This window comes from Mercenaria mercenaria, chromosome 12 (genome assembly GCF_021730395.1).
Source record: "Mercenaria mercenaria strain notata chromosome 12, MADL_Memer_1, whole genome shotgun sequence".
Classification (NCBI taxonomy): domain Eukaryota; kingdom Metazoa; phylum Mollusca; class Bivalvia; order Venerida; family Veneridae; genus Mercenaria; species Mercenaria mercenaria.
The window spans coordinates 12,832,873-12,851,211 of NC_069372.1; the positions used below are offsets into that span (position 1 = coordinate 12,832,873).

At 35.4% G+C, this 18,339-nt stretch overlaps 3 protein-coding genes across 4 annotated transcripts in view; all 3 read left to right on the plus strand.

Moving 5' to 3' along the window:
- The first annotated feature begins 1,537 nt into the window (after positions 1 to 1,537).
- LOC123534494 (uncharacterized) overlaps positions 1,538 to 18,339 on the plus strand; it is a 29,658-nt gene continuing 12,856 nt past the window's right edge. The window contains exons 1-3 of the mRNA XM_045316774.2: positions 1,538 to 1,663; positions 14,707 to 15,458; positions 17,818 to 17,969. Coding sequence (XP_045172709.2) covers positions 1,610 to 1,663; positions 14,707 to 15,458; positions 17,818 to 17,969 — 958 coding nt within the window. The 5' untranslated portion in view covers positions 1,538 to 1,609. The remainder of the gene's footprint in view (positions 1,664 to 14,706; positions 15,459 to 17,817; positions 17,970 to 18,339) is intronic.
- LOC123538273 (uncharacterized) lies at positions 2,662 to 8,541 on the plus strand. Of its 2 annotated transcripts, none has more exons than XM_045322241.2 (8): positions 2,662 to 3,165; positions 4,454 to 4,634; positions 4,937 to 5,041; positions 5,647 to 5,781; positions 6,255 to 6,436; positions 6,642 to 7,453; positions 8,024 to 8,101; positions 8,433 to 8,541. In XM_045322241.2, exons 1-7 carry the CDS (start codon positions 2,718 to 2,720, stop codon positions 8,054 to 8,056), a joined length of 1,896 nt encoding a protein of 631 aa, XP_045178176.1. In that variant the 5' UTR covers positions 2,662 to 2,717; the 3' UTR covers positions 8,057 to 8,101; positions 8,433 to 8,541. The 2 variants fall into 2 exon arrangements, 1 of the variants encoding a protein (XP_045178176.1); XR_008366378.1 differs by having other exon boundaries at positions 2,677 to 3,165; positions 6,642 to 6,942; positions 8,433 to 8,490.
- Positions 8,438 to 10,613, plus strand: LOC123538288 (uncharacterized). The gene is made up of 3 exons (XM_053519242.1): positions 8,438 to 8,640; positions 8,928 to 9,059; positions 9,425 to 10,613. The coding sequence occupies exons 1-3, from the start codon at positions 8,439 to 8,441 to the stop codon at positions 9,913 to 9,915; spliced, it is 825 nt and encodes a 274-aa protein (XP_053375217.1). The 5' UTR covers position 8,438; the 3' UTR covers positions 9,916 to 10,613.

Below are 18,339 nucleotides of genomic sequence, written 5' to 3' on the forward strand. Positions count from 1 at the left end.
GTATCGGTATCCAGTATGATATATATGCCCTGTTCTAGTACCTAAGGCATATGATGAATACAATGCTTCTTTGCATTCGCCTTCGATGTATTGACCACACTAAGTATATTACATTTGAAATGATGTAATATTCATATACAATGTATCTTGGAAATTGTTTTAGGTTCTTTGGTTATTTCACTCATTCATTATGCGCTAAATGTGAACAGTCAAATACATTTTCAAAGCTTGAATAGTAAATTAAAAGGAGTCTATTTTTCATTATCATATGCACGTACTTGCTTGATTATGCATTGCATTTGACTTCACTATACTGTAGTAACCGCAATATATATTGTTGAAATATATCACATTTGAAATAATTGAATATCTATGTATCATGGATATAGTTATTTCAGTTCGTAGTGTTCTTTTCCATACAAAAGTGACCCACATCCAACCATTATAAAATTGTTGCCGTGTAATAAGGCTCGGGCCAGAACTAACGAAGAGGGTACAAAGACTGTAACATGCGCAGAGACAGTGGATAGCTTTAAGCAGTTCTCAAGCATCGTGATTAAACGACCGGCAACTCGGCCCGACGCCCGTTATTCAAGAATTAATTGGTCCTGTGACTTACATATACAGATAAAGATAAATACAGATACAAAGGCCTATATAAGGTGTCATGGGATTAGCACAATAGAAGGTCAAACACTTTATAAAGTATGGTTCAAATACAACAGGGTCAACAATTCATTACGGAACAAAACAGCTTGAAACATATAAGTTAGATTTAAACATAGTGAGAGAGAGCGACGCAGCACACCGACACATGCATGAGACAATATGTAAGTTCAAGTACGAAAACAATTTTACAAGATGAAAACAAACGCTAAATAAACATGAACGTTATCATTTATTCAATTTATGGTATTTTACACCTACAATAGAATAGAAACTGATATCCAATAATAAACAGTGTAATATTAAACAATACCTTGGAAGATCATTCCTCCGGAAAATTTGTTAACGTGACGTCATTCATGCGTAAGCTGTTTTAACATGCATATTAGAATATTTGATAAAAAAATACACATGTATGAATTTTATAATGAATTAATATAACCGGTTAAAGGGACGATTTGTTTTTCGCAAATATTAACTGATTTCTTTCGAATTTACCACTTACATCTATTTTTACAAGATTATTTTATACCGTAAGTTTCAAATAGTTTGTATATATATTTTTGAATTGCTATTTTTAGCTCGTTTGATATTTGAAAAAAAAGTCTTGACTGGTCATAATTTTTGTTGAAGTCCACCTTTTCTCAAAAACTATGACAATTATAGCTTTGCAACTTTGCACACTTGTTTATAATTATCAGATGAGTAAATACACAAAGAACAATAACTCTAGCATGCATCAGTAACGTATTAACCGCTACTTGATAGCTTAACTTTATTTATCTTGTGCATTGTTCTTGTTGTGAAGATGGATGGGAACGCTATGTGGTAACTCATGACGGGCCTCTATATTACCTCCCTTGATGCGAGTGCCACTACGATCAAATACAAAACAAATCCACGTCAAAATGTATCGAAAAGTAATTGTCGCCTTTGTAAAGCAATGACATATTGTATGACGATTAATTCCGTTAGCGGGATCTGTTTGGTTATAATTGTAAGTTGGTCGTTTCTCAGTAAATCATTTGAACACGGAACACGGAAGTGTGCTACATTTTGAATAGTCACATTTTCGGATAACTGTTTCGTATCTTAAGCTAGTCCAGATAATAGGTAAGGGTAGATGTCTCGGAAGCACAGATCAGAAGCGTCGCGACTGGGGTGGCAGTCGCCCCCCCCCCCCCCCCAATAATTCGGCCAGTAACGGCAAGACGGTGTTGCAAATATATTGCAAATGTTCAGATTTTCTCATCAACTTTCTACGCTCATGCAAAACTGGAGAGAGGCCATAGGGCGTTACCTGGGACATGTGTAGTGTCAGTTAACACAATCGCCAAGTGTCAAAAATCAATAAAAGAGGTTGTACAATGTGAAACAAGTGTATGAGAAAGTACTTAAACACAAATTTTCCCACAACCTGCGAGGGGACACCCCTCCCATACCCACCCCGTCTCACCCACAGTATCTCATGTCGCCCCAATTCCAGATGCCTCGCTACGCGCCTGCAGATATATACACAAGAAATCACTGACTTTCTTCAGGTACTGTGAAGCGCTCATGACATGACATATATCACGTATTTATTACACAATACAAGCACAAGAATGAATTTGCTATTCAGAAATATTTTTCTTTTCACCATTAAATCATAATTTTGCTTGTAGTCATGTCTGAAAGATTAAAGTACCTTGATTACACTGATTGTGACTGTGGACAGAAAGTCAGGGGAGGTAACTAGTCATGCAATGGGACTAATCTTAAGGTAGCGGGAGCCTAATGGAATCGGCAGTAATCGGGCGATGTCGTTATTTTTCGTGGCGTGATCGGAACCTTTCGTCTATGGACGGCATGACTCGGAATATAAATATAATTTCGAAATTAAACGTTGTTTTTGCAAAAGGCGTATAAAATTCATTATTTATATCGGTAAAAAGCTGTCAAATAATGCTTAAACATAAAAAAATTCCATTTTTGGAAAATATTTCATGGATCGATAGCGGGATTTCCCATCGAATGACTTCATACATGGAATTCCTTATGAAAGTGAAAACATGAAATATCGAGACGAGCGAGGAAGATACCGCAAATTTGGTGAGAAAAAGAGGAGAAATGAAGTATCCAAGCGAATAATTAATGAGCATAATTACACAAATACTGGGTTATGTAACGGTAGTGACTGCACAGCTACAAATTGCAGCAACTTTCACTTTGAACTTGGCGCTAGTGTTAGCCGTGATGGCTGGAGGGAAGGCAGACGTTTGATTGAACTTGACATTTTGTTGAACAATTTAAAGTACTGTCGCTCTTGTAAGTTAGGACCTGTGCCGTTGACAGCTTATAACGTGGTTGGTGAGTTGCAAAAGGGGCTTGGTGGATATTTATATGTGGTTTGCCAGAATCCTGACTGCAACTTCGTCAACAGAGTGGCATATGGCAAAGTACACCGGATGAAAACAAATGGAATGCCATGTTTTGATGTCAATACTAAACTTGGTACAGGTATGTTTTAGATAATAAATAATCAATAGCATTAACATGTTTAAAGCACTTGCCCATAATACTCGTGAGAGGTGTAAGGCAGTATAAAGAGATAGATAAATGTTTTGGTTCTACCACTCACACCCAGGACCCCATTTCATCCCGACACTTGCTATGCCCTACGATAGAAGCTAATATATTTTGTATGCACACTGTAAATTCCTTGCGACAGATGAAGTGCACGCAGCCTGGCTGTTTTAAATAATAAACTTAAAGAGGTCATTCGTTCTTTTGAAACATTTCGAATAGCTGGGAGCAGTATGTCTTGTTTCATTGGTGAAAAATGTTTAGCCATCCTGGACTGTAGCATAAAACCCTTGCTAACAAGACCAGTGCTGAACCAGTACGCTTTGCACGTGCATACATTATCACCGAATGAGACTGTTGTTACCGCAACATAATGTGGCTTGTGTTTTTCGATTCCAGTATGTCTTTTATAAATGTCATTAAACCTATACTATAGGCCAACCACCAAAATCAGCTACACCTTTTGGGCCGCTGTTATGCAACAGAAGCATGATGAATGATGATACATGCTGTTTTGATGTTTAGTATAAGCTTCAACTGATATGTAACTAAAACAAGAGGTCAGACATGTCAGGAGTATTTGAGCCGTGCCATGAGAAAAGCAACATAGTGGGTTTGCGACCAGCATGAATCCAGACCAGCCAGCGTATCCGCCAATCTGGTCAGGATCCATGCTGGTCGCTAATGGTTTCTCTAATTATGACAATAGTCTTTGAAAGCGAACAGCATGGATCCTGACCAGACTGCACGGATGCGCAGGCTGTTCTGGATCCATGCTAGTCGCAAACCCACTATGTTGGTTTTCTCATGGCACGGCTCATTTCTTGATTGCTACATGTAGGGCAATGTAACCTCAACATTGCATTTATAAATATAAAAATCATACATAATTGGTAGTGACTAGGAGTCCTGTCAAAAAAGGTACTAGTATATAGTCCAGTTTAAAGCTAATAAAAGTCTTGTTATTGAGATATGATATTACTTAATGTTACCTGTGTGTATGATAATTGCTAGTGTGACCTTAATTCAAGCTTATCTTCACTGTGTTGATAAAATTTACTACTTCAATAAGTCAAGTATTGTTTGTAATTAAAGTACAATAACTAGACACATAGGCAATAACAGTGCATGTCCTTATTCATTTTGATTGCTGTTTTATGCCTGCAGTCATGTTCTAGTTTTGTGGAATAAATTTGCAATATTTTTTATTGTTTATTTTCAGCTATGATTGACAGTTTGGGCGGCCCAGTCCGTGTCAACAATTTATTATCCACTCTAAATGTCAAGCCTATATGTAACAGGAATCTGAAGAAAATGGAGGAACGTGCAGGCGAGGCCATAGAGGCACATTCTGTGCATTCTACAAACCAAGCTGCTCTCCAAGCATTTGAGAAAGAAATTGAGTAAGTGCAGATTATCATATAAATATGAAATGCCAATGAATGTGATACAGTGAATGAAATGTCAACCTGAGATTTAACTTGCAAAATCGGCTTTTTAAAGAAGAAATAAAATTGTTCTCAAATTAAGAATATTCATTTCACCATCACTGACATGTGATATTAACTTTACATGCTAATTTAATCGGAGCGCAGTCTGTAGGGGCAAATTTTCCCAGTTTGTAGTATTATTAGTGACTAAAATGTTATAAAGATTTTCTGCCTCATTGATTACATACTTGGAATATTTTTTCAATTAATTACAGAGACATTGCACATCAAGAATCATATGAGGCCCGGAAATCAATGGAAGGGATGTTATTGGATGATCTTGGGGTTTGTCCACTACCAGATGAATCACCAAACCTTCGGTGAGTGTGACTTTACACAAAGTACTAAAGTAAAGAAAAAAATCTAGATATCACAGTTTTACACTATAACTTGTTGCATCTAAATTTTATGCCACATGCCCAAGTTTAAACTTGAGGACATTACTAGAATCACTTTTGCCCTTTTTGGTTAAGCCCGCTTGTGGAAATGAGTACATAGTTGTCTAAATGGCTGTTCGGTGTATGTGTGTCCGTCCATCCGATTTCTTTGTCCGGACCATAACTTTGGCATGCATGATGCAATCTTGTTTATATTTGATGTGAATGTTAACCTCAGTGAGACAGTGTCATGCACACAGCCCAGGTTCTAGTATCTCAAAGGTAAATCTTTGTTGAGGTCAGATGGATAATTTTGACATTCAATGAGGAAGGCATGAATGTTTAACTCAATGAGACAGTGTCATGTGCAAACCCTAGGTTTATATTTCAGAGGTCAAGGTTACAGTTATGGGTCAAAAGGTAGGCTCGACATGTTGCCCATAGGCATCTAGACTTCAGTTGTAATATTATTGTCTGAAGTTGTACAAACTGTGCAAAACATATAAAATTTGAATTTGAGGAAACATTTGTGTTTTTTTTTTTTCAAGTCGACTGTTACAAGATACATCAGTTGTTGAGGGGGATTCAGATTGGACTGATGTTGAGTCTGATACTGAAGAAGGAAATGATGGTCCAGCTGACAACATTCAGAGCTATAGACCTGTTACAGACGATCCCTTCAGGTGAACAGATTTAAATATCATATAGTATTTGTGTGAATTTTAAAACAATTTATTGTCATTGACTATATCTATTTTGTGTAAAAAATTAAAGATGATTATTTGCCTTTCTAGCTTGGTAATTAATGTCTGGTCATTCTCCACCAGTAGAAGCTGTGAAGATTCCAAATGACCCAGGACTATAGGAAGCATTTTCAGATTGGGGGCACACACATTTTTAAAATCAGTCGATTTATAACAGACCCAGATTAAATGAATACACTCACTGTCAAAAAATTCCTTTGATAATTACCATAATTGGTTAGATTGTTAGGGGTCAGCTCCCTGGTGCCCCCCCCCCCCCCCCCCCCACACACACAGACACACTTACGGCCCTGTGACTGGAAATTTGCAAGTTGCTACAAAGAGAAATTGTAACATCCATAGACACGATGCAGTAATTTTTATGTTATTTTATACTGAACCTTTTCCTTTAGAACTCCAGAAACAAATGGCATACCACAGTCTGTCAGAAAAAAGACAAAGAAACACCATATCCAAGATACAGGCTCTTCAAGCAGAAGATGTTTGGTTAAGAAATTCCCTTGCAAGACCAGAAAGGGGATGAGTTGTGCTGTCGATACTGCTTGGCAAAAAAAAGGCTTTGATAGTTTAACCTGTAAGTATTGCAACATTGTAATATTAAGAAATTGTTTCTGATACGTAAATAAGTATTATTTAGATCTTGTGGTAAGGTGTTGTTTATTAATTTTAAATAACACCAGAAATTGTTGTTGTTGTTTTTTTTGGTGTAACTGAAAGTCTTAAATTTTACTGAATTGTCTTAATTAACTAAATTATGAAATGCTTCTCTTTCCCCACAGCACACACGTTCTTTATGAGCAAGGCAAAGTATGGAAAGAAAGTTGTGAAGTCTGTTATAAGTCATAGGACATGTGGTACATGTAACTGGTGGAGACGAAATAAGCCCGGTCAGCCTGTTAGACCTCACAAGTGTGTACGAAATCATACTGGAAGTGCCCGTTTGATGGAGAGTGTCAGTGGAGAGAGGGGGGTAGCAGAACTTGCAGCAGAAGGAACGCCAGTCGAGTACATTGAAGGCGATGGTGATAACACCCTGATAGCTAGATTAAAAAACAACATGAACATAGACATGAAAAAAAGGTACGATAGAAATCATGTGGTAAAAAATGTAGGCAAACGTTTATATGCCTTACACAATCAAAAGGATGTTAAGTTAAGTAAGACTGTTATTATTCATATAGAGAAATGCTTGAAATATGCATTTGCCAGAAATCAGGGTGATAGTGAGGCTTTACGTGAGAATTTGAAGGCTCTAATTCCCCACCAGTTTGGAGATCATTCATTGTGCAATGAGAGGTTTTGTGTATTCAAACGAAAGCCTGGTGAAGTGTATATACACAAAAGTCTACCGTACAAAAGATCACTGAAGGATGACACTCTTCGTGAAAAACTTCAGCAAATATTTGACCCATTGGTAGCAAATGCACGGCAATATGCTGATTTAGGATCCAGTCAGCAGTGTGAGCATGCCAACAAAGAAGTCAGCCTCCGAGCACCCAAATCACACCACTATGGACATTCTAAATCCCTTGACTACAGAGTGCATGCCACAGCCTCTTATATTAATGACGGTAGACACTATATACCAGAGGTAATTCCAAAATATAAACTGTTAAGACTTTATTATTGTTTTGATTTAGTTCTGTTGTTATTGTTCATAATTTTTCAGTTTTTGTTAAAGTTTTATTTCACTCTTCCACTTAAATGACCAGAATGTTACATGAACTGATTAGTTTATAAATAGAGGATATTACACAAGTGTCTTTTCATATTGAATTTATTATACCAGTTGAATAAAGTTATAAAATGCGGGGCTCTGCCGAGCATTTTATCAATTTTATTCAACTCGTTTAATAAATTCAATATGGAAAGTCACAAATGTAATATTCTTTTTATCACATGTTAACCTTTCTTATCGAAACATAAAAAAATCGACTTTCTTTTACTATATAAACAAAACAGTTTGACCGACGTCACTTTTACTATAAATGACGTCAACGTCAAAGCTTTATTACACTAGTGTATTATCATTTTTATTTAATCGCTTCATTACACTCCCGCGACGTCAAACATGTGATAAAACCAGTTTATTATATTTCACGACAACTGAAGAATTGTTTTTTTTAGCTTGTTCAAAGTTTACATTGTTTCTGTTCAACAGTTGACTGCTGTTCGTTTACTGTTACACAGTTGATCTTCGGTACTAGGCCACTTTGGTTGCAGTTCTACAGATGTTATGGTATGTTGATATTTTTCTTGTTTATTACTTGCTCATGATATTAATACTTTTAATATAAGTGATAACAAGATTACATTGTTTGCTCTGCTTTTCGAAGAAAAACTAGAGCTGTTGAACTCGCGTCGGTTATTGGCAAAGATCAAAGTCGAGCACTGAGAAAAGTTGAGCCTGTTGTCTTACAGCCAGCCCTTGTTTATAAAGGCTTTTATAGGTTTAAATTAAGCAATCACCTAGCTTTCCAATTACATTATACATTACTGTATTATTATAATGCACTAGTAAAGATATAAACCATGGAAAAGAAAACACATATATGTATTTAAATTTTCAGACCAATATGAACCTTGGATTGTCACCTGGAAGTCATACCATAAAGTACGCAGATAAATGTCTCAAGCGACGTCTACAGAAGCAGCAACGCCAACAACAACTTCCATTTATCAAATTCTCAGTTAAAAGGCGCAGACTTGTTCTGAAACAGGAGCGTTCGATTAACCAGGGAGCTCTTGAAGCCTTAGAAGGTGTTTCATATCAATCTGGTAAGTTTTTTATCTTGGTAAAATAACTGAAATATGTTTGCTTGTATCATACTGTGTAATTACTTCTCAAAGAGGCGACCTGGGTTTGAATCCCTGTCTATGTGCATGTAAGAGTATTATGTGATAACCAAGTTCGACAAGTTATTCATTGTCTGTTGCAATACCAGATAGCATGTGCTCCAAAAAAGTAAAATTCGTACATGAGTCTTAGACTTTTTTAAAATGCTGCATTGTAGATCTAAATATTGTGGTTAAGGTTTTTGTTGAAATTATATTGTGCATTGCAGAAGTTGGCCATTCCTCCAGTGTTGATATTGAGAAACTTCCAGATGCTGTCCCGCGTGGCAATTTCAAACCCGTGAAAGTTGAAATTGGACAACCTACAATCATAGCCATAGACCTGGAAACTACAGACCTGAGTAAGAACAAAAATTTTAAACAGATACAGCACTTTCTCTTTCTTGTCAATATTATTCTAAATTCAGTCTGCTGGTCAGTATTGCAATACTCTAACAAATACATATACCTTCTTTTTGTTTATCACAATATTTTCTATCACTGGAAAGACAATTTTAAACAGAAAAAAGAAAACTTTTTGTTTTACATGCAAGATAAGAAATATTTCACTGGTGTACATTAAATCTTGCGGTTACACTACTGTGCAAATATTGCGTCTGGTGTTCACTCACTGAAAAATTCGGATCTTACACTGTACCAAACAAATCTCCTCGATAAATTAATTCTTCAAGTTTTCTGTACTGATCATTCACATTGTTTGCTTCAGTACGTGGTTCTGTTATGCCGCACATCACACAGCTGGCAGCAGTGGAGGTAAAGTCTGGTGTCCAGTTTGCAGTTTACACAAAACCAAAGATGGCAGTTACATCTGAAGCCCAAAGGGTAACTGGAATATGTGTTGATGACAACGGCGATATAGTTGTGAATGGAAATCTGGTAGAGTCTATTCATATTCAGTCTGCCATTGAGAAGCTGTGCAGGTGGCTTGACCAGTTTTCCAATGTGTTTCTCATTGCTCATAACGGAAGGAGATTTGACTTTCCAATTCTCATGACAGCTGTACAGAAAACCAAAACCACAGATGTCTTTTTCAAATCAGTATTTGGCTTTGTCGATAGTTTGTCTGTGTTTAGAAAGAAGTACCCTGGAGAGTCATTAAAACAGGAAGACCTTGCACGACAACATCTTGGTATGACATACAATGCCCACAATGCAGAGGCTGATGTTGAGGCTCTTGGACATCTTCTAAAACTATGAGAAGTGTCTGATCTCCTAAACTTCAGTTTTTCTCCTGTGGCTGTGAAAAATTCTTTACTGTTCAATTGTGAAAAATCGAAAAATCTGCGCTCCTTTGATCCATTAATAAGCAAGGGGATATGCAAACGTCCTACAGCAGAAAACATTGCTGGCTCTGGTTTGAGTGTTGAACATCTGAAAGTTATATTTAGGCACTCAGGTGAAGATGGACTTAGAAATACATTTACAGCTGTAAACTGTGATGGCTTACCGAGAGTAACAAACTCAAAAAAAGTTCTGGAGGAAACTGTTCCCAAGTTTTGTCAGTATTTTTCATCAAATGTACCTTCATAGACATAGGTACTTGTATGAATAATCTGTGATTCAGAAAGTACATTAATTGAATCATCATTGATGACATGCTGATTAGTATATTTGTGAAGTATTTGCATTTTGATTATGATTTTTACTTGGTGTATAAAAACCAAGATTTAGTCTTTTATGGAAAACAAACATATGCTGCCAAATATGTAATTTTCTTGCATACAAGACCAAGATTTCCGGTATTTTTGCTGGTGATGGAAATTCTATCCTGCACCTCGGGGTGTCAGACGACTGTTGTGCTATGATTGATGTATATTTCTCAATTCAAGAAACACTGTTTTATCAAAAAATACAGAAAGTTAGGCAGAAACTGATAAAATAAAACTGGAACTAGATCTTGTTACTTGTCTTCGAAATGTTGTGATGTCTTTCCTGTTTATGGATGTTGGTTTCACTTACTTTGTATGAATACACTACTATACAGAACTAGCTACTATACAGAACTAGTTCTAAAAAGAAAGTCATTTGATTCATTTTTTTTTATTATTATTATTTGAATATGGTATGCAAGAAAAAATTCTATCACTGGTTGTCGATGTTGATAGGAATATCCGGCTCTCGGGTAACTGTATATGTGTTAACTCGGCAGAGCCTCGTTACCCCTAAACAGGTAACCATTTCATTTAGACAGGAAATTCTAATCTGCACTGATTATCAGTGAAATAATTATATATAATTATGCATGTACTAAACTCAGGAATTTTTCTGTCTTTAGAAGAGGTCAAAATTCATTGTACTTGCCTGAAGTTGGCTCAGTATTTTTCCAGCTGTGGAAAAAATATTTCGTTTTTTGTTTTCAGTCAGGACTTTCTCTATTTTATCAGAAACATGTAATTTACAAGACATAATGTTCAATTCAGTCCAAAGAATGTAACTTGTTGCAGTATCATTGAAACACAACTTCTTTATGAAGTTCTAATAGGCAAAATTCACACTAATTTTTCAAAGACACTGATGACCAGGATCTCTTACAATGTCAACAGGAAATGAAGATTTTTAAATATTTTGATATCTTAACTGTCTTTTTATAACTTAAACAGTTAGTATATATAGTTGCATGTAGAAAATGTTGCTTTCCTTAAACATAGTTTGACCATATTTGAGACATTGTGTATTTCGTCATTTTTTTGTGAAAATCTTGTTTGTGGGGTAGCCATATGCAAAATTATATTTCTTAAATTACAGATGGTAAAACATTTTTTTCTTTGTATATTTTGTTTGAAATAATATTTAACTAAAAAATAGAAGAGGTTACCTTAATTGACTAGTATTAAATAGCTGATTTTTTTTAATTAAAAAAACATGTATTTTTGATTATTTGTGAAAATTTGTGTGATTTTTCTTGGGTAACCATGCCGTTTAGCTTCAAAATATCTGTTTACTATAGTTTGAGCTTTTAATATGCACTTGTTTCATTAGATATATGTATTGTGAATGAAATGAAATCATATAATAAATAAAAAGGGTGAAAATTCATTAAAAAATAGTCATTTTTGCAAATGCACCCCTGGTACAATTTAACCGACTTTCAGTAATAGGGGGTGGGCAAATGAAATCGCTATATTTCCGTAACTGTTGGTGAAATTCTTTTAATATTTCACATACAATCCTGTATTTGCATATAGATTTTAAAAATGTTATGATATAGAGAATCTGGAGAACAGTCCATTAGGATCCCACTACCTTAAGCCTGCAGTCTATCCTGAACATGTTTTTGTCACGAAAGCATGATCATGACAGTAGAAATTTTAAGAAGAGGAGTGCATTAACTTAACCTTTACCCTGCTGAATTTCTGAAATGGACTGGTCCATCATTCAATTTGAGCAGTACCACTTATTATTCAGAGGGATGTTCACTGAAAATTTACTGACTGAATAGCGAACAGTGCAGACCATGATCAGACTGCATGGATGTGCAGGCTGATCTTGGTCTGCACTGGTCGCAAAGGCAGAATCACTTGCCGCCAGCAGGCTAAAGGTTAAAGAGCAGTTCTCTACTGTGGCACACAGTATTTCAGTCTGTGGTTGAGTATAAAAGTTAAATATTAGCGGTGTATAGCTTTTAATTCTCCTTTCACATATTTTATTATGAGAAAATGTATGTTAAAATAAACTAAGGGATCAGTCCTGCCCATTTCATTGCAGAATTAAGATAGACTTCATTTTTTATATCAGGACAAAGTGTCAGGAACAAAAGATCAATGCAAATAGCAGTTGGAAGTGACATTATCAGTCAGGGGTGTAACTGTTTCAAGTTATCACATTTTATTACCCATTTGAGTTATTGCGTTTACTTTCATAACTTGTTTCAGTTATCATAAAATATTACAAAGCCCTCCTGTGCCAAATCCTTATTTTGAATGTGACTAATGCAATAATTTCCTGAATCCTTGGTCTTTTATCTTTCCAGCTATGCAGTAAAAAATTTTACGCAAGGCTGATAAAGTCTTACGCAAATGGTTTTAAAGCTATAAAACTCTTAACATCCCATTATGCTCATCAGGCCATGATCAGACTAAAAGAGAATTTGATTAACCACAGTTTGCTACTAATTACACTTTGATGGTCAATTTGTGAGAGCAGCAAAAAGGCTTTTTATGAATAACTTACCTGGGTTATCTATATTTTATAACTCATACAGGTTATAAAATGCTGGAAAAAGTAACTGAAATAGGTTACATAACTTGAAACAGTTACACCCCTGACTGATTATTTAAAAGAATTAGATATTATTGCCTCACACATGAAAGGAAACATCATTATGAACGATTTTGAAAAATTCTAGTCTGTCCGTGCCTTTTCACAGACGTTATGCCCCTCCAAAGTAACCCTAGTAAGCATTAACAAATTTCCGGTAATAAAATATGTGACAAGGAAATTAAAATTGAAACGCACTGTTGAGAAAACTAACATCACTATTCACTGCTATCTGTTAACATTTTGTCCTCTGCCATGGAGTACTGTGAGTAAAAGGGTGTATCTAAAGTAGGCTTTACAATATTATGTACTACAGTTAAGCTACATTTCTCTCAAAAACATATTGAAATATGGATTTAGTGGTTTCTGTCAGTCTGTCTGCACATACAGCAAGATAGTTTTGTGGTTAGGTGAACAGCAGATAACAGTTATTACATTCGTCTATGTGGATAAAACTTGCTTATTTGGTAAAAAAGAACAATAAAGAGAACAAAAACTGTAGCCACATAGCTTTAGTAACTGTACTATAATAACATCTGTACCTCTTCATGTCTCAAAGTTTGTTCTTGTAGCTCCTCCAAAAGCAACATGCCTATTTACACCAAACTAACCAAGAGCGATCATGGCCAAGCCTAGTTGTGCATGTCATCGGCATTTTCAGGTTAAGTGATTTTCAGTGGAGTGATGGCTCTTTATTCATCAATATTTATGATATTTTGGTCACCTCTTTATATCATTCGACGGATTTCTACGAAACCTTGCAGGAGTGATCAGTGCCAAACTTCAATATGCATAATCTATAGACATGTTCTAGTTCAATGATTTTCATTGGAGTTATGGCCCTTGATTTGTCATATTCTACCTTGACCCGCAACTTAGTAACCTTGACACCACCTGGAGGAATTACAATAAAATTCATAAAAAAAGATCATTGCCAAGCCTAGTTGTGAATACCATCAGCAAGGTTTGGTTTGGTGATTTTCAGCAGAGTTATGGCCCTTTATTGATAGAATTGTATGACGTTTTGGCACTTTTCTTACATAATAGGGCTAATTTCCATCCGATCCTACAGGAGTGATCAGTGCCAAGTCTAGTTTTGCATATTATTGACATGTTCTGGTTTAGTGATTTTCAGGTGAGTTAGGCCAATTATTAGTTAACTTTTATGATATTTGGGAACTTCTCTTACACCATTGTGCAGATTTACACCAAACCTTACAAGAGTTATCATTGCAGTAAAGCTTATGTATGCATAGCATTATAATGTTCTGGTTGAATAATTTTTAGCAGAGTAATGGCTCTTGATTTTATCATCTTTTACAGTCTTTACATTACATGTATTTGTGGTATACCATTGGACTGAATATCAACAAAACTCACAAGTTATTATTGTGAATGGTAGCTGGTAGGTGTGTATATCATTGACATGTTCTGGTTTGAAGATTTTCAGTAGAGTTGTGACCCTTGATTCCTCAACTTGTTCGATTTCTGTGTTATTTGTCCTATACTGCTGGTTGGAATTCCACCAAACTTCACAGGAGTGATCAATGCTAAGCTAAGTTGTGTACATCATTGAAATGTTATGGCTCAATGATTGTCTCTGGGGTTACAACTTACAACCCTCAATTTGTAGCATTTTACAATTTCTGCATAGCAGGTGTTGGGAGACATTGACCTATGATTTTTGTTAAAAACAGTCTCTAGCTATAATTTTGCTTATATCATTTTCAGATCAGTCATGCATTGGTTGTTTCACAGGAAAGTGATGAGACGGAAACTATTGGATCAAGAGTAAATATGGACCTATATCACAGGACATCAGTTCATAACATGCAAGATAATTTAGCGTATTTTCCCAAGTCAGCATTTCAGGGGAAATCTACACCATTCCATTCAAAACACTTAAAACATTCATTCCATTCAGGACATTTATTATTTCAACATTTGAAGAAAGAGAGAATTTCACGAAATGGTGATAATTTAAATCATATAAACAAACTATCATCTATAGGTAAAGAAATTAAAGATACGCACAATATAGCAAATGAAGACAATGTTGTACAAAAGTGTCTGCAATTAAAGAACTTCATATCTAAAGATAATCCAGAAAGAAAATGGTGCTATGTTTTTCTTCATCAGTATTATTCTTTAAGAAGAAAAGGTATAAATATATTTAAAAATAAACATTCAGACTTATATGAAAACATTAGATTTAACCAGAGAAAACTTTTATCCAGTTCTCTTAAAAATAAACAAAATTTTAAACATGTGCCAAAGTTCGGTGTTAGAAGAAAACGCAGAAATCGTAATGGAATAGCACTGAAGCGGAAGAAAATGGAAGATCGTATTAAAGGTGGTACTAGGGTCACACCAATAAACGGCTCTGCCAACGGTTCCAATTCATCGGAAGTAAATATTGAAAAACTGGCGCTTCAAGAATTAGAAGAGTATGAAAAATTTGTTGCATTGATGAAACAGACATTGTAAGTACAATTGTACCCGGTAGTAACTTTAAAGGGAGAAATACTTAAAAAATGCAATTTTTAACAAACAACATAGTGTAAGGGGTCTCTGCTACAGAGTGGATAAGGTCAATGACGAAATCACTCACCTCTGTGTTTTCTAGTCTGGTTTGTGGCATTTACCTGGCTTGTGGAAGGTCGGTGATTCTACTCTGGTTCTTTCCTGTAGCAAAAATATAATGCTTTAAGGATGTCAGCAGTTTCCCTCCACCATTAAAAGCTTTCACGTTACCATTACTCATATGACCTCATTACATTCATGGAAAGTCGCCATATGACCTAAATTGTGTCAGTGTGATGTTAAACCCAACAAAACAAACAAATCATTATCTTCATATGACTAGCATTTTGTGTGAGACTGATGGCCCAAGAAAATAAACTCACTGTTCTATGACATTCTAGGAAATAAATCTGGAAAATAGAAAATTGTTGTAGCCAATAATAATAATTATTTTATTTTCAGGTTTAATTGGATTACAGCAGGGTTTTTAGCTCGACTATTCATAGAATAGTAGAGCTATTGGAGTCGCCCATGCGTCGGCGTCCGCGTCGGCATCTGCGTCGGCGTCCGCGTCCCGATTTGGTTAAGTTTTTGTATGTAAGCTGGTATCTCAGCAACCACTTGTGGGAATGGATTGAAACTTCACACACTTATTCACTGTGATAAACTGACTTACATTGCACAGGTTCCATAACTCTGTTTTGCTTTTTTACAAAATTATGCCCCTTTTTTGACTTAGAAATTTTTGGTTAAGGTTTTGTATGTAAGCTGGTATCTCAGTAACCACTTGTGGGAATGGATTGAAACTTCACACACTTATTTACTGTGATAAACTGACTTACATTGCACAGGTTCCATAACTCTATTTTGCTTTTTCACAAAATTATGCCCCTTTTTTCGACTTAGAATTTTTTGGTTAAGGTTTTGTATGTAAGCTGGTATCTCAGTACTCACTAATGGGAATGGATTGAAACTTCACACACTTGTTCACTGTCATGATCTGACATGCACAAAGCAGGTCCCATAACTTTATTTTGCTTTTGTACAAAATTATGCCCCTTTTTCAACATAGAAATTTTTGGTTAAGTTTTTGTATGTAAGCTGTTATCTCAGTATCCACTAATGGGAAAGGATTGAAACTTCACACACTTGTTCACTGTCATGATATGACATGCAGTGCAAAATGTCAATAACTCAACTTTGCATTTTACAAAATTATGCCCCTTTTTCAACTTAGGAGTTTTTGGGTTAAATTCTTATATGTTAGCTGGTATCTCAGTACCCACTAATGGGAATGGATTGAAACTTCATACACTTGTCCACTGTCATGAGCTGATAAGCACTATGCAGGTCCCATAACCCTATTTTACTTTTTTACTAAATTATGCCCCTTTTTCGACTTTCTTATTCATTCAAGCGACAAGGCTGTTAAATAGTCGAGCGTTGCTGTCCTCCGACAGCTCTTGTTTTAATTACTTATTCGTTTAGTAATTTTTAGCTCATCTGATTTTCTTTTTTTTTAAATGATGTGTTATTGTCATCATTTGATCAGCGTCGGCATTGGCGTTGCCTGGTTAAGTTTTATGTTTAGGTCAAAAAGCTGACCTAAACTATCAAAGCTATTGCTTTAAAACTTGCAACACTTGTTCACCATCATAAGCTGACTCTGTACAGCAAGAAACATAACTCCATTTTGCTTTTTGCAAGATTTATGGTCCCTTTTGGACTTAGAAAATATCATAACAACACGCGGGTAGGACAATATTTCTATTATACAGAGACAAAAAATCAGATGAGCATCTGCACTAACAAGGTGGTGCTCTTGTTTAATATTTTCATAACATATATTGCCAACAGGCCTTCAAAAGGCAAAATGTTTTTAGAAAGGACAATATTTAGACATCTCTGCTCATTGTCCTAGTTTTCAGGCTTATAGTGTAAATATACTTTTTTTTATGTTGCCACAAAATCTTGGGGTGCAAAAAGAGTTGCCCTTGTCACACATGGGTTCACAGTATCTGCTGTCATATTCTTGTTCATGTAATATTTATGAAAATAATCTACTATCACCCCCGAGTGTACCCTAGCATGTCATTTCACATTGTTACCATTTCACTATTTTTACTTGATTTGATTGAAAAGGATCTGCTTTAAGGTAGGTCTTCATGTTTGTTATGTTGGAAGTCATTAATTAACATTATTTATCCTAGTATTAAACTAGGTTTAGAACTACCTTAAATCACCTTACACAAGACATACAACTTGTATACTTCAAGCAAACTCTGAGCATTTAACAACATTTCTTTCCTCTTTTTCTAGTTCAAAAGATCCACTGCGGGCAATGTTGAGTGTTTCATTCCTCCTGATTGTAATGATGCTGGCCATCAAATTGTGTGGTATGAAACCTACCATGCAACATCAAGAAAAGTTCATTGACATACATGAAGATATTCACTACGTTAATATACATGGTAAATATTGTTAGCTTGAATAGTCTTGTCAATCTGTTATTGAAGAAATAATATATACAAACAGTGCTTTTATAGTTGATCTAACACAAGCTGATTTGTTTTCCTATTAAACAAAGAAGGCTGAAAACTGTATGTTATTATCCAAGAATTCATTTTTCTGACGTCACAATTATTACTTATAGCGTTAGACGGCATAATGGTGCACTGGAATGGAAATTAACAGAAAGCAGACACATATTCATAGATAACGTCAAGGACATACATAACAATCCTTGATAACATGTTAGAATCGAAATAATAGTGATTTGCTCATGTATAAAATCATTGTCATTAGATGCATATTATTATATCACTCGGGCTGCACCCTCGT

Excerpts from the sequence above, each read along its gene's own strand:
- LOC123538273 (XM_045322241.2), top strand. The coding sequence starts at position 2,718 with ATGAAATATCGAGACGAGCGAGGAAGATACCGCAAATTTGGTGAGAAA. Across the intron at positions 3,166-4,453 it reads CAATACTAAACTTGGTACAG|CTATGATTGACAGTTTGGGC; the intron begins GTATGTTTTAGA and ends GTTTATTTTCAG. Across the intron at positions 6,437-6,641 it reads AGGCTTTGATAGTTTAACCT|CACACACGTTCTTTATGAGC; the intron begins GTAAGTATTGCA and ends CTTTCCCCACAG.
- LOC123538288 (XM_053519242.1), top strand. The coding sequence starts at position 8,439 with ATGAACCTTGGATTGTCACCTGGAAGTCATACCATAAAGTACGCAGAT. Across the intron at positions 8,641-8,927 it reads AGGTGTTTCATATCAATCTG|AAGTTGGCCATTCCTCCAGT; the intron begins GTAAGTTTTTTA and ends TGTGCATTGCAG. Across the intron at positions 9,060-9,424 it reads CCTGGAAACTACAGACCTGA|TACGTGGTTCTGTTATGCCG; the intron begins GTAAGAACAAAA and ends TGTTTGCTTCAG.